This window comes from Onychomys torridus, chromosome 4 (assembly GCF_903995425.1).
Source record: "Onychomys torridus chromosome 4, mOncTor1.1, whole genome shotgun sequence".
NCBI lineage: Eukaryota > Metazoa > Chordata > Mammalia > Rodentia > Cricetidae > Onychomys > Onychomys torridus.
The window spans coordinates 77,415,799-77,429,784 of record NC_050446.1 but is presented as its reverse complement, the minus strand read 5'-3'; the positions used below and the strand labels follow the sequence as shown (position 1 = coordinate 77,429,784).

At 41.9% G+C, this 13,986-nt stretch overlaps 1 protein-coding gene across 1 annotated transcript in view; it reads right to left on the bottom strand.

The window, feature by feature from the left end:
* Positions 1-2,116: 2,116 nt before the first annotated feature.
* Slc1a2 (solute carrier family 1 member 2) overlaps positions 2,117-13,986 on the bottom strand; it is a 121,928-nt gene continuing 110,058 nt past the window's right edge. The window contains exons 10-11 of the mRNA XM_036183600.1: positions 6,428-6,659; positions 2,117-2,398 (exon numbers count right to left, since the gene is read on the bottom strand). Coding sequence (XP_036039493.1) covers positions 2,327-2,398; positions 6,428-6,659 — 304 coding nt within the window. The 3' untranslated portion in view covers positions 2,117-2,326. The remainder of the gene's footprint in view (positions 2,399-6,427; positions 6,660-13,986) is intronic.

Here is a 13,986-nt window from a genome sequence, read left to right as displayed (position 1 = left end):
ACCTTGGCTCCCCTGAGAACACTGGCCTCTTACACAGGTTAATGGGACAGCTAGGGACAAGTTGAAGGCAAAACAAACTAGAAAGATTTTCAGACAGAATATGAGGCGACAACACACATTGTCATCCTGTGAGTACTTGTGAGAAAAGGTCATGTATAAGTATCCAGGTGGTCTTCCATACGAGGAGAACCATTGTATGAAATGGCCTCCCCCTGACACACAAAGCCAACCAAGCATGCTCCTGGATGCTTTCCCTAGACACACTGACCAGGGTGGGTGGGGTGCCAGACTATCTAGAATAGTTCTACAACGAAACCGAAGACTATCATCTTGGTCCCTCTTATCTTCTATAAGGGATTCACTGTCTGTCGTTGCTACCCTATTAACCGTCCCTCAAATGAAGGGGAAACAAACAGCATTCAAACACCACCTGCCAGTTGAGGTGGCGGTGCCCATGTAATCTTAGGACAGAGGCTGAGAAGGAAGGTTATGAGTTTGAAGCTAGCCTGGGCAGCATAGCAAGACCTGTTTCAAAAGCCAAAAACCAAAACAAAACAATTCACTTAATACTGCTCCATAGTGATCCTTACTTAAAAAAAAAACAAGGTTTATGAGATTAAAACCAAACCCAAAACAAAGCAAAGCAAAACAAAAAAACCAGGAAACTCTTGTCTTTTGTATGTTCCCAAGCAGTCTGATTTGAAGGAGAGAAGTCACAAGAGAGGCTAAAAGAGAGGCAATGTCTCAGTACCCTTTTTAGATGCTGCATCCTACTACTACTTATGAACGTCTCCCCAACTCTCCTTGCCTCAGAGGACACCTGTACTCTGCTCCATGGGCCAGGTTCCATCTGCTCCTTAGAGGCAAATGCGTTTTGTTTCTCAGCTAACCCTTAAACCCAGAAATCTTAGGAAAATACTGTGGGTTATTCAACAGAAGAATAATAGTGGAGACATTCACAATGTTAGCTTGTACAATCGATCATTAAGGATTTGTTGGCTGTGTACCACAGGCAAATCACCATGCTGTGCCGACTGTATTATTTCTTCCTTCAAACTTTCACAGCCCTTGGAAAAGATTCTGTCTGGGAAGTTGTGTGGAGCCATTCTTTGTCCCTACTTGATGGTTTGGGGCTGCCTGCACTCTGTCCTAGGAATATCACCTTCACAGGATTTTATAGAGAGGTTTGCTTTCTGCTCATTTTCTCACAGAGAAGTATCCTGTGATGGTTTTCAGGCCTTTTTTTTTTTTTATAATGGAACACTTTATACATATTATATATCAAAATGATATAAAAAGAGGCATAGCCAACATGTGTCCCTTTGTGTGAGGAAGCTAAAATGCTCAGCCGTGTAGATGGATGAGAATGTGATGGAAGGGATTTGGATGTTGAAAATATCTTTTTGTTAGGAGCTCAAATGAGAATCTTATGAGTTAAACAAATAGAAACAGCTCAGACAATCACACTTAACTTCACTTTGCTTTCTGACTGCAAGTCAAACAAGTGAGTGTGAATATTTAAGTCTGGTTAAAATTTAGGTTGACTACATTCCTTTACTTTTCTCAAGGTAAACAGTGGTTATACGCAAATAATTCCTAGTTCAGTTTCAAATTTTAAATTCCCCATTTTTCACACATACATACATACAGACAGACACACACACACACACACACACACACACACACACACACACACACACACACACACACACACACGGGAGCAGCTCTAGGCTCCATGGTTACCTATCTTCTAAAAGTGTGGGCACCCACTGACTTGGACAGAACACAAAAATATAAGTCATCAGCGTTCCCTACGACAGATGCTCTCAATCAATGCAGGTGACAACTCTACAGGTTGGAGGGGAGGAACTTCTAGAAGCTTCTAGCAGAATCATTTGTGCAGAACAAGGTGAGCCATGAATACTTTAAATACCACACTGAGTGTGGTTGTTGTCTCAAGTCCCTGGAGTGTACCACACTGCTTTCGTCCTGTCCCCCTGGGGAAACAGCATCCACAGCTCTGCACTGGGACAAAGGGAAGCTGGCAAGAACGTATCTTCTGTTCAAAGTGGCTTCTCCAGCAGCATCCATTCAGACAATAACACAAGTAAGAGAATTAGACCGTTATGAAGCATTATTTGGCAAAGACACAGCACGGTGCCTGTCATCACGGGTGTACAACAGCTCCTCTAAGCCTCAGCTAACAGATTAAGTAAACATAGAAATATATGCATTTTTCCTTTTGTAAAGGAAGCCTGTTTAGAGCATCTTTTTACCATGAGATACGCTGGGGAGTTTATTCAAGAATTGGCTGAGAGTCAGGTCATTATTTTTCACGTTTCCAAGGCTCTTCCTCAACACTGCAGTCAGCTGACTTTCCATTGGCCGCCAGAGTTACCTGAAAACAATTACCATCAACATCCAACTTACAGGCCACGAACCACAAGAAACACCACTCATGGGTCATGTGGAGAAGCACCAGATCCAAGCTTTCAGTATGTGCTGAAACCATAGTTTTAAATGGCATGCCTTCCAAATTAGTTTTGAAGCCATCCTGGTGTTCAACAGTGAATAGAGAATTAAATTATCTATATTTGCCTGGACGGTATTGGGGGATCACAGATGGTCAGCATTGTGGGGACAACTCAACAATATTTGTAGGGGTATCTGAGTACTCATAGACCCATCACATATTACTGTAGTCCTTAAAATACAGTGGGTGCCACGTGCTACTCCATACAACCATACAGAAAGAAATCCAGAATTAGGCAGCTACTTCTACTCATGCATGTGAAAGGTTCAGTTGCAGTGAGGCCAGGTGAATTTCACACATGTTCAGTCTTAATTTCTGAAATGATGGCATTTTGGCTCTACTGAATAAGTTATTTTGACTTTAGAAATGAAAAGGGGGGGAGGTTTAAAAGGGGGAGATCAGTAGCAATGTATTCCAAATCATTTTAGTGTTGACACTGAGGAACCTATAATTAGCAAACCATTTATATATTTCTGGCCCAGAGCAAACTGAACCTTTATGCAGGAGGGAAGTTTTCCCATCCACTTCTAAACAGGTTTCCTAGCTTACCTTCTTTCTGTCTGTCCTCAACGTCATGTGCAAACTTAAACCCACGATTGATACTCCACATAATGAAGAGACTGGATTTATGGAAGCATTAGAATATGGAGACACGACAAATGCAGCAAAGTTTGAAAGCAATCTGACCTCCATTTACCCAAGTGGAAATGAAATGCATGCATCAAGAGCATGCAGCATGCTAGGAACAGAAAACCAAGCGAGCTTCGTGAACCATGCAATGAAAATAAAAATCTATCTATTCTTCCAGTTCCCACTAGCACACCCCCAATCCACCCACATACCATTGCTTGGAAAGCCCATGCAGTTAGCAGTGATGGCTCACATGTTGTTACTTTGATGAGAATTAAGAGGCTATCACATATTCTCCAAACTACTATTATGAGGTAAGAGACTAGCATGACATAACAACTCTTGAAATAGTTAAAGTTTTGACCAGAGCTGCAGCAAACTGGTTTCCCCCCTCAATAAACTGTCAAGAAAGACCACCAGAGACAGACTGGAGAAATCTGCCTATTTCTTGTGACCTTGAATGTGTTTATTTGGTTCTCAGTGATCAATCAGATCAATGGCAGTGCACAGCTATCAATCACAATGTGGCAATCCTGGAAGAACCATACAACATGTGGAATGTGTTCACTTTTTGTTTGTAAATACTGGGACAAGTATTTCAGAAGTATCTGGAAGAGTGGCTTTTCTGGAACTCCTTGGTCCTCTGCTGAACCAAAGAAATCTTGAAGTCCTCTCACTAACCCATTCTACCCCTGTCTTGCTCAGTCAAGAATAGGGTCTTGGCAACAAGCATTGACACTCTTCCTGCTGGGCTCTAAAAACTGGATCTAAAAAGTGGTGAGGCTGAGAGTTGACTGGAAAGAAGTTCAAAGAAATGAATAAATGTGACCCAGATACTTCTAGAAAGGATGTGCATCTATGCACATAGTTCCAGCTGCCTCCTACTTTGGTGACAACACAGGACACTGACTTAGAGCAAGACGGCTGAGGATCTGATCCTCTTCAATGAGCTAAAGCCAGTCACCTCACTAGAAATGCAAGCATTGGAGATATTTATGAAACTAATACACCCAGATACATTATTCTCAGGGCCTTCTCAGGTTGGAAGTTGACACCACCTAAATGCTGATTATCCAAAACAAATGCAAGTGGTTGGTTGGGTGATCAATTTTATGGAGAGATTGAGCAACTAGCTCTATGAAACTGTCCAATAAAAAGAAGGCTATCTAAACAGGACATGGAGTCTAGATGCTAGTGGGGTGCATTCAGGAAGGATGTATTGAGTGCCTACAACAGCCTAGGCACTGTTTTGGGAGTTTGGACATGATAATGCTGCATGGAGAGCAAGTGCTTCTATCTATGGGCATGCTTTACAGTGACAGGATCAATGTACTCCCTTTACAGTCTTCAGTTTTGTTTAAAACATGTAGTAAATACTCTTGCAGTGTTTTTCTGATTGGTTTTGTTTTGCTTTTTGTTTTTTCAAGACAGGGTTTCTCAGTGTAGCCCTGGCTGTCCTAGACTCAATCTGTAGACCAAGCTGACCTTGAACTCAGAGATTCATCTACCTCTGTGTTGGGATTAAAGGCTTGCACCACCACTTCCCAATCTTTTGCAATCTTTAGGAAAAGAAAAGTAAGTCTGAATAGAAAGACATTTCCATCCCTCTGCTCCTTGCTTTTCAAAGCGTGTTCTCGGCAGTATTATGAAGCCCTTTGAGAAGCCCCTCAAAGGGTCTCAGCATTGACTAGGATTCTTTCTGCACATAACAGTGAAACAAAAAATATATATGGTTATCCCAGTTTGTCTCATCTTATGTTTCCTTGATCAAAAATGATCTGAGTTTAAACCTTCTCTCTTGTATTATACTGCATATTCTTGTTTGCATAGCTCCAGTACATAGGGTCTTATAGGTATAAGCACTCAGTAAATACTTGGTGAATGATCAAAACATGGGATGTCATGGAGGAAGGAGAGGACCCACCACTAAATCATACAAGGCACACAATGAATACTTGATGAACACACGATAAAAATCATTCAGTGAGAATATTGACCCTTATTGATCCAGACTAGCATTTTTTTTGTGGAAAGGAACTTAACACATTCATTTGGGTGTGAAAAACACTAACATTGCAAAAAATGGATTATTGCCCCAATGGTCTCTCTGAAATTTTAAAAATGAAAATCATTTTTGTCTTGTCAATTAATTAATCAATGAGTAGTCTCACTCCCCAGTTTGTAGCAGAGCCCTGGCTCTCCTGCATATGTACTTGATGTAGAGGGAATAAGCAAGACTCTCTGGTCTACAGGTACTCTGGACCTATGATACAGCCTGGTAAATGGAATTGCTTCTGTTAGCCTGGGCTCTCTGGTAGAAACCATGCTGCTATTTGGAATAACCCAAGACTTAACACAGTAAGAAAGGTTAAATAGGATTTTATCAGCAGGAATAAAAAAGATAGAAGGGATCTCTGTTGATTTAAACCAGCCTCAGCTGCTATACTCAATCATTTTAGCAAGCCAACCCTTCTCTGACAAGGTTTCTCCAAGTTTGCATCACTCTGGTCACAACAGTCTATCTTTAACAATGTCAAGTTAGTTACAGTGAAGGCCAGGGAGAGACCATCAAGTTTGAAGAGTTGGCACCCAACAGCTTGGAGGAGAACCCAGAACACCCACAGTGCCGGAGAACTAGAGTATGATACTTAACGTTTTTAAAAGACTTTCTGGATAACTATTTTAAAGAATAGATATTCTTGAAATTGCATCCCCATTTGGGATGCAAGATAAAAGCCAGACTAAAACTCACCCTCCTACTCAAGAATAAAAAAAATAAAAGGAAGACAGCCAATCAAACTTAAAAAAAAAAAAAAGTTTGTAATACAGAGTAAGGAGGAATACTCATGCTATATAAAGCCAATGCTATTTGATCAATATTTTTCTTGAGCCTCCCTTTAAGGAAGAGAATATTTAAAGGCCTCAAAGTTCTAACAACCATAAATTCTTGGCCCAAAGAGTGAAGAAAATTGATCAAATTAGAGGAGTGAGGTGGATGTGGGAAATCTGTTGAGATAAGCAACTACTTGGGTTTTGTTTGTTTGTTTTGTTTTGTTTTTGTTTGGTTTTTTTTTTTTGGTGTCAGACGAGTGGATTTCCCATCATGCTGGATGCAGAGTGGGATGATCTGGGCCTCACAGAAGCTTGGGTTACATGATTCCTTACAAAAGCATGGTAAGAATGGATGCAGGGTTTTGTGTTTTTAAGTAGTCCAGCATGCACTATTTATATGCAGGTCTCAATATCCAGGAATGAGAAAGGTACCTTGCACTCGTCTATAATGACAGAGTTGTGTGCGGCATAGACACACTGGCTAGAGTTGCTTTCCCTATGGTTCTTCGTGTCGTCGTAAATGGACTGCGTCTTGGTCATTTCAATGTCTTCATGCATTCGGTGTTGGGAGTCGATGGAATCCAGCTCAGACTTGGAGAGGTGATAGACAATCCCGGCCCCAAAAGAATCCCCCACAACATTGACTGACGTTCTCATCCTGTCCCTAGGGATGAAGCACAGAAGTTCAGTGAGGAACTGCTCTTTCTGTGAACCTAAGAAAAACATTTCAGAGTATTGCTGCAACCAGTGAGTATCCAGAATAGCTTTCCTTGTGTCTTATGTTGCAAGTTATGGATTTCAAAGAAAAAGTAGTTGTTAATGATATAAAACTCATCTCAGAAAATCAGCATCAGGAAAACTCAATTGAATTCTTAAGGGTAGTTGTGCTCTCTCATTAGGAAGTACAAGCCAGTCCGTGTGAAGGAGCCTTTGGCCACATTTCCTCTACCTCCAAAGTCCTATCAGTGAAGGTACTGGAAAGCCACCAAAGAAGTAAATGAGTGAACAAATCAGTAAATGTGAACAATACAAGGGAGGGATGAGGCAGTGCTGTTGCCAGCATAGTAGTTGAGGAAGCTCGCTTTCCATTCAAATTCTATAACTACAATTAAGTAACAGGAAGAGAGGAAACCTTAATTTTAAAATTAGAACAATGACCTAAAATAAATCCTAATTGCTGTGATGCAATCTGTCTGTCCTTGGGAAGTGGGGGTAACAAAGCTGCATTGGAGGACTCTGGCATGGCTCCCTTGCAAGTCCAGCCGCCCTATTTCAATCAGGCAGATCTGCCCATGGTGCTGAGGGTGCATATCATGTGATCAGAGCTGGAGTGGACTCCTTGGGTGTGTCTCTGTCTTTGAATGTGCTGGTCCCTCTTTTGCACTTGAGAATCTGGCCGAGGGAGGTGGAGTCTGTACCTGAATGAAGATTTAGGCTTGAGGACACCCAAGGGCTGATGGTTAAGAACCCCCAGCATAAGTGTCCAAGAAGAAACATGAGATAGGTGTTGACAAGGCATTAGATGAGACTAAGAACCCCCATGGTGCTATTGCCTAGCAGGTGCCCTAAAGCAGCAGAAATGTACTGTAAATTTCAAAGGTAAAAGAAGGATGTGGGCAGTTTTATCTAAGAAATTATTCCTGAGAAGACACACATATTTAACTTGACTAAGATACTACCTAATATATACATGCATCAAGATATTATGTGGTACCTCTCTGATGTAAGTGTGTGTTTTGCATTTTAATGCATAAAACTATATGTATAAAATTTTAATATACAGCAGATAAAATAAATGGCTGGGATGTAGCTCAGTGATAAAGGCCTTATCTAGCATGTGCAAGGCCTTGGGTTTTACCACAGCACCATAAGAAAACTCATAGATCACATTTGACTCCAAGCTAGGCTGTCTCTGGAGTGCTTTCTATGAGTGTGGGCCTTCTCAAAACCGAAATAACAAGAAATGGCCAGTGCATAGTGTTGTTAGGAAGATAAAACAATATATAAACAAAATTCTTATCACAGTTTCAGACACTTGCTAAAAACCATAAAGAAGTTATTTAAATGGATGATGAGGTATATATAATATCACTACAAGTTTTACTCAGTCAATGCAAATGTATTTTTTGGCAGTTTCTAGGCAGCATATCCAAACATGCCTGGTTAAGCTACCGTCTCCCCCTGAAAACACTGACTTCATTTTTACTCCAACTCCTATAACAGGCAGAGTGTGGCAGACAATGCCAATTACCACCTTGAGTTCACAAAAAAGAGAAGTAGCTCTAGATTTTAGTAACAAAGACACTGCAGTTGACCCACTGAGAGCAGTTTATAAGGACAGAGACTGGCTTTTGCAGTGGGGAGAAGTGGGGACATGATGTATGTATAACCACCTTTTCTAAGAAGGTGGAGAAAGCAAAAGAATGGTTGATGACAGAGACAGAGAACACGGAGAAGGATTTCTGGCTTGTTTTTATTTTAGAAGGGAAATACTTGAAGCTGATTAAACATTAAACAAAGCCCATTTAGAAGACAAGCCTAAAGGGATGGAGAACAGATAATGATCTCTGGTGATGAGTCTTGAATAGATTAGAGAGGATGGGATCCAAGGTGGAGATGACAGTCATATCTTTTGATAGAGGGACTCAACTCTATCACTATGGAAGAAAAGGGAAATAGGGCAAATTTATGAAGATGGGTTCCTCGGGAAGCTGGCAGGAGTTAAAGGATTTATGTCAGACAGCAAGATACCAATTTAGATTAAGCCCCATCTTGCCAACTTCCTCTGCTGCTATGAATCCTGGGAAAATTCTCAGGATACCCAATCAGGAGATCAATCATGACTATTCTGTTTGTATGCTTTTTGCCCCTCCAATACCGCAAAGCCAAGCAACTTCCAAACCACCAGGGAAATATCTTACTGACTCTAGGGAACTATACCTCTGGCCCAAAGAAGGATATGAGAATTTCTGGTTCATATGTGGAAAGTTTTCCCCAAGCAAATAACTTTCATTTTCTGTCATGGTCACTCTTGACCTCTTGGGAAAGTCTGTCTTTCATGTTGACCTCAGTAGTAGAGAAAGAAAGGGGGGAGAAAAGGAAGGAGGAAAAGAAAGGAGGAGGAGGAAGAGGGGAGAGGGAGAAAGAAAAGAGGGCAAAAGAATGGAAGGTAAAAAACAAAAGGAATAGATTTGTTGATGCTGCCTCTGGGATTCTTTCTGCCAGGAGGGCAGGAAAGCAAAGGAGATGGGAACAGAATCTTGCATTTAATGAATTCACTCTAAATGGCACAGCTCTTCTTCCTGGGCTGGCAGGAACCAACAACAAGAGGAGGCTGAACAGTCCTTCACACCAATCACAGGGTCTGGCTCATTTGAAGAAAAATAATTGCCAAGGTACTCTGGCTCTTTTTTCTCTTGGTCCAAGTCCTCTGGCAGGGAGATGTGAGACTGTCTAAAGGTCCGAGTTCTCACAGAGAGTCCTGGATCACTCAGCTTTTCTGGGCCTTTGTAATGTGTTGAATCCTAAGAAATGATCATTGCTGTAGGTGTAAAAGAACCAAATGCCGGAATGCCATAGAACTTCACCACGTAGAAACAAAGCTGAATGTGGACTCTCAGAGGACAGGGTGCTGAAGGACTATCTTGAGGGGCTCTGTGTGGCAGCAACGGGTCACATAGGCTTCCTGACCTGGATCAGGCTGGCATTGGGGGGCTGGAGTCACCTGGAACTCAGGAAGGAAGGACACTCACCTAACTGTTGGTTAAGATGTAATTGGATTCCATCCTGTGGTGCATTCCTGCTCTAACAGGCTGGTCATCTAGCTTTTCCTGTACAGCTCTCTCATTTGTCCGTCAGAACAAAACCCACCAGAGGGGAAGCTAATAACTGCCGACATGCCATCTGAGAGGCTCTACTACTACTCACATGATGAGTTCACCCCCTCTTTAATTCCCCCACCAGATGCATACTCCTCATTTTGCACCTAGTACACTGTTAGGATCTCTTGAGCATACCACAACTGGTTGTTGTTTTCAAACATCTTTACTAGAGTGTAAGCTTTTTGAATACTGAGACCATGTTTTATAGTTTCTATGGAGGAATTGGCTCCAGGACTTCCCACGGATACCCAAATCCACAGATGCCCAAGCCCCTTACACCAAATGTCCTAACACTTGCTTATAACCTACAGGGATCTCCCTACATACACTAAGCCACCTCTAGATCACTCACAATGCCCAATACAGTAGGAATGTTACATAAGCATCTGTGCTGTTTTGTTTGGGGAAGACTAATAAAACAAAAAAATCTGTGATCAGTTCAGATGTAATTCTTTAAAAAATAGTTTCTAGCTACACTTGAGGTCTGAGAACACAGAAACCAGAGAGAGAGCTGTGGGCATTCAGTGTGGCCTGGGGCAGGGTGGAAGAGTTGGGAAGTAGGCAGGAGCAGGAGGAAGAACAGAATGGATTGTTCATTTGGATTAGAAGCAGATGAACTTAAGAGAAAGAAGGGATTGTTCGTTGTTTAGCAAAACATCTGGCAGGATTTGCACAAAGAAAAGGGAGGGTTCAGGCATCATCCAAGAGGAAGAGGGAGTCACAGAAATCCAAACTGTAAAGGGTGGACAAGGAGCTGGGAACTCAAAGAAGAACAAGAGGATTTGGCAAGACAAGATGGTTGAAAATGGCCATCAAGGCAGGGGCAATCTCCAGAGGTGCGGGACAGTAAAGAGTTGTTTTTCTTAAGGAAAGAGATTCTCAGTATTAAAGTTTTCCTTAGTGTTTAATGCTGACACAGGCTCAGCAGTTATAAGTCTGGACTGCTCATGCAAAGGACCTGAGTTTAATTCTCAGTGCCCATATGAGGTAGCTCACAACTGCTTCTAATTCCAGCTCCAGGAGTTCTGAAACCCTCTGTAGGCCCAGCAAAACACACTCACATGCACATACTTACACATAGGCACATACACATAGAGAAAAAACAAAGTGAATCTCTTTTTAAAAATTAATTCCTATGCTGATATGTCAGAACTGTGATCATAGGGGTCAGAGAACACTCAGATTCAGCTGCAGGTGAAAGAGACTTTCCGTTTTCATCTTCTGATTCTCCTTAGCTTTTGTAACACATTGAAAACAGTTTTGCTGTGCAGAGCTTTACATTCACCCAGCCCCTGGGTCTGTGACTGCCTTGCCTTGAGTCAGAGACCCACTGGTTGGGAGGGGAGGCCTTGCTGGAACGTGGATCACATTCTTCAGCGAAGCTGACATAGATGGGCGGTAAGGTAAAAGAGAAATGAGGAAAAATCTGTATGCATGGAGAATGAGAGCCAAAGACTGATGTAAACACCAGTTTCTAGAATCTTTAAAGACATGGTGGATGAAGGAGTTGATTTTCTTTTCCATCAGGAATGGAGTGGAAGTTAAGTAAGTTCTGTATGTAGTAGTAATAGTAGCAGTACCATGTGTGTATGTGTGTGCGTGCACTTGTCTTAAATAAAAATCACAAAATGCATCTTCTCAGGCCTGGAATAACCAGGAAACATCCAAGTTGTCTGTATTTGAACGACAGTTTGGTCATTCAACATCCACCAAATAGGATAAATTACATCTCTCGGTTACCTCAACTGCATGGGGCATATGCTATTAGATTACTTATAATTGGCTGTAACTTTTAAATGAACCACTGCTAAGTGATCAGGAAAATGTCTAACACTTAATACACTGACAATGTGATTTCATTGAGTGGGTGCATAAGCTGTCAATGGTCACTCAACACAGAATGCTTAGATACCTATTGTCAGAAAGATCCTGGCTGAGGAGAAACTCCCTCCTATTCTAACTCATTTTCCCAGAAGTGAGATCCCTGGACCCCATCATCAGCACCACTTGAGAACTTGGTAGACATGTCAGTTCTTGGACTCCATCCTACACCTCCTGAATCCATATTAGATTGGTTGCAGACTTGGTTTGAGGACCAAAACTCTGCTCCCTCCAGAAAGGGGTACTAATATATGGAGAGCCCCACAGGGTGGGGACTATTTTAGGTATCCTTTTTAGATGTGTTAGTCATACCTACCCTTACTTAACAAATATGAGTCCAGAAAAGATCTCCCTAACAGAGTGTTGTATGAGAAGTGGACCACGCGTCCATGCTGGTGTCACTGCGGCTTTCCCTTTCTGGCTCTCACTGGGCCCAGGAACTGATTTTGGTATTGGGTCTCATTTTTTTCTACATCTTCCCTCCTTACCATCCTCCCATACTTTCTTATAAATATCTCAGTTTTAATACAAAATGATTCTTGGGCCCAGGAGATGGTTCAAGTATTAACCAGGCCTGCCTTTTTCATACTTCAAGACTTAGGCATTTTGAAATGCTCTAGAACCTTGGTTTTCACCATGACATTTATAAAGAAGCTAAGCTTGCCACAGACAAGCATTCAGGGCTTAGTAGGCTTTAATAAGGCTGTATTGGCTCCAGCAATTGTCAAACACCGTGACACCTTAAATGTCACTGGAAGCTCTGTTCAGTTTTAAATTGAAAAATTGCTAGCAGTATAAAAATCTTCCAGACTTTGCCTACAGAAGAAAACACTGACCACCATCTCTTTCTTTCTGCTCTTCCTCCAACAACTACTCTTCTAAAGACCAGAAAACCTCCTCTTGCACCCCTATTTCAACCCAGCCCCAAGCCCTACCTACACACTAGGGAATAACATCCAAAACCTTGGAGCTAAGCAAGCTTAGGCACTTGTTTCCAGAATGTTGTCTGGTAGGAAAGAATGTGGCATCAGTACTGATTGAAAACAGATCTAACCCAGCTCTGATGCACATCTTCCCAAGATCCTCCACACTTTCTCTTTCTTTACTTCTTGACCACGTGGTCTCAGCCCTTCTGAGATCAGAGCCTTAGAACTAGAAAAAAGCTTCCCATTGATACATTGGTGCTCTTCTTTCTCATTCCAGCTCAGAGAGGTTTGTTTGTTTGTTTGTTTGTTTGTTGCATATTTCCTCAAGGAAATTAATCTAGATGGAGTGTCATTTTTCTTGGTTGTCAGCCAACTCCTTTCTGCTGGTGCACTGCAGACATACAGTTAGGACACCATACATACCTCCCACACAAGTGTGAGCATGTGGGCACTTGCATGGGGTGATCAGAGAGGATCCAGCTCTCCTATTCCATTTGCTAACATTTAGGTCAGACACACGCAGGGTCTTGAATATTTCATGAAGCGACTTTCATCCAACCCAGCTTGAGAGCAGGAGACTGCCAAGAACTCCAGGACCACAATGGCAGTCTTGCTGGGGCTAGAGAACTTGGAATTTTAGGAGTAGCTAAGGCTCTGATCCTACTTCATTGTCCTACTTCATTTGGTTATTGGTTATAGTTTACTCATGGGAGGGAAAAAAAAGAAAACAGGGCAAACAAAAGGTTCTTGGCTGTTAGTACATAGACTCAAGAATGTCATTGTCCATTCGTAGTACTATAATGAAATACTTGAGACTGGGAAATTTACAAAGAACAGAAATTGATTTTTACTTAGAGTTATTCAGGCTGGGAAGTCTTAGACTAAAGCACCAGAATCTGGTGTGGCCAAGCTCCTGTGCCATCATATATGAGGAGGTCACAGGACAAAGCAAGAGGAAGGAGGGACTGAAGTCATCACTGAACAGTGACACCAGTACCACTCTTCCTGGAGCAAGCAGTTCTTAAAGTCCCACCTCTTAATTCTGTCCAAATGAATGTGAAATTTCAATGTGAGTTTCTAATGGAACAAACAAGGAGAGCCTCGGAGGAGACCCTAGGAGGCCCATCTTCTCCAGCTTTTCCCACTCTGGACCTCTCTGCCTCCCCTCCTCCATTGATAGACTTTGTGGTGACAACTGAGAAACCATGGAGAGTCATCTGCAGAGCCATGACCTGCTCCTACTAGTTCTACTGTGCCTCAGCAAACACTGACTCTTCTGATCAACAGTTTCCTCATCTAAGAC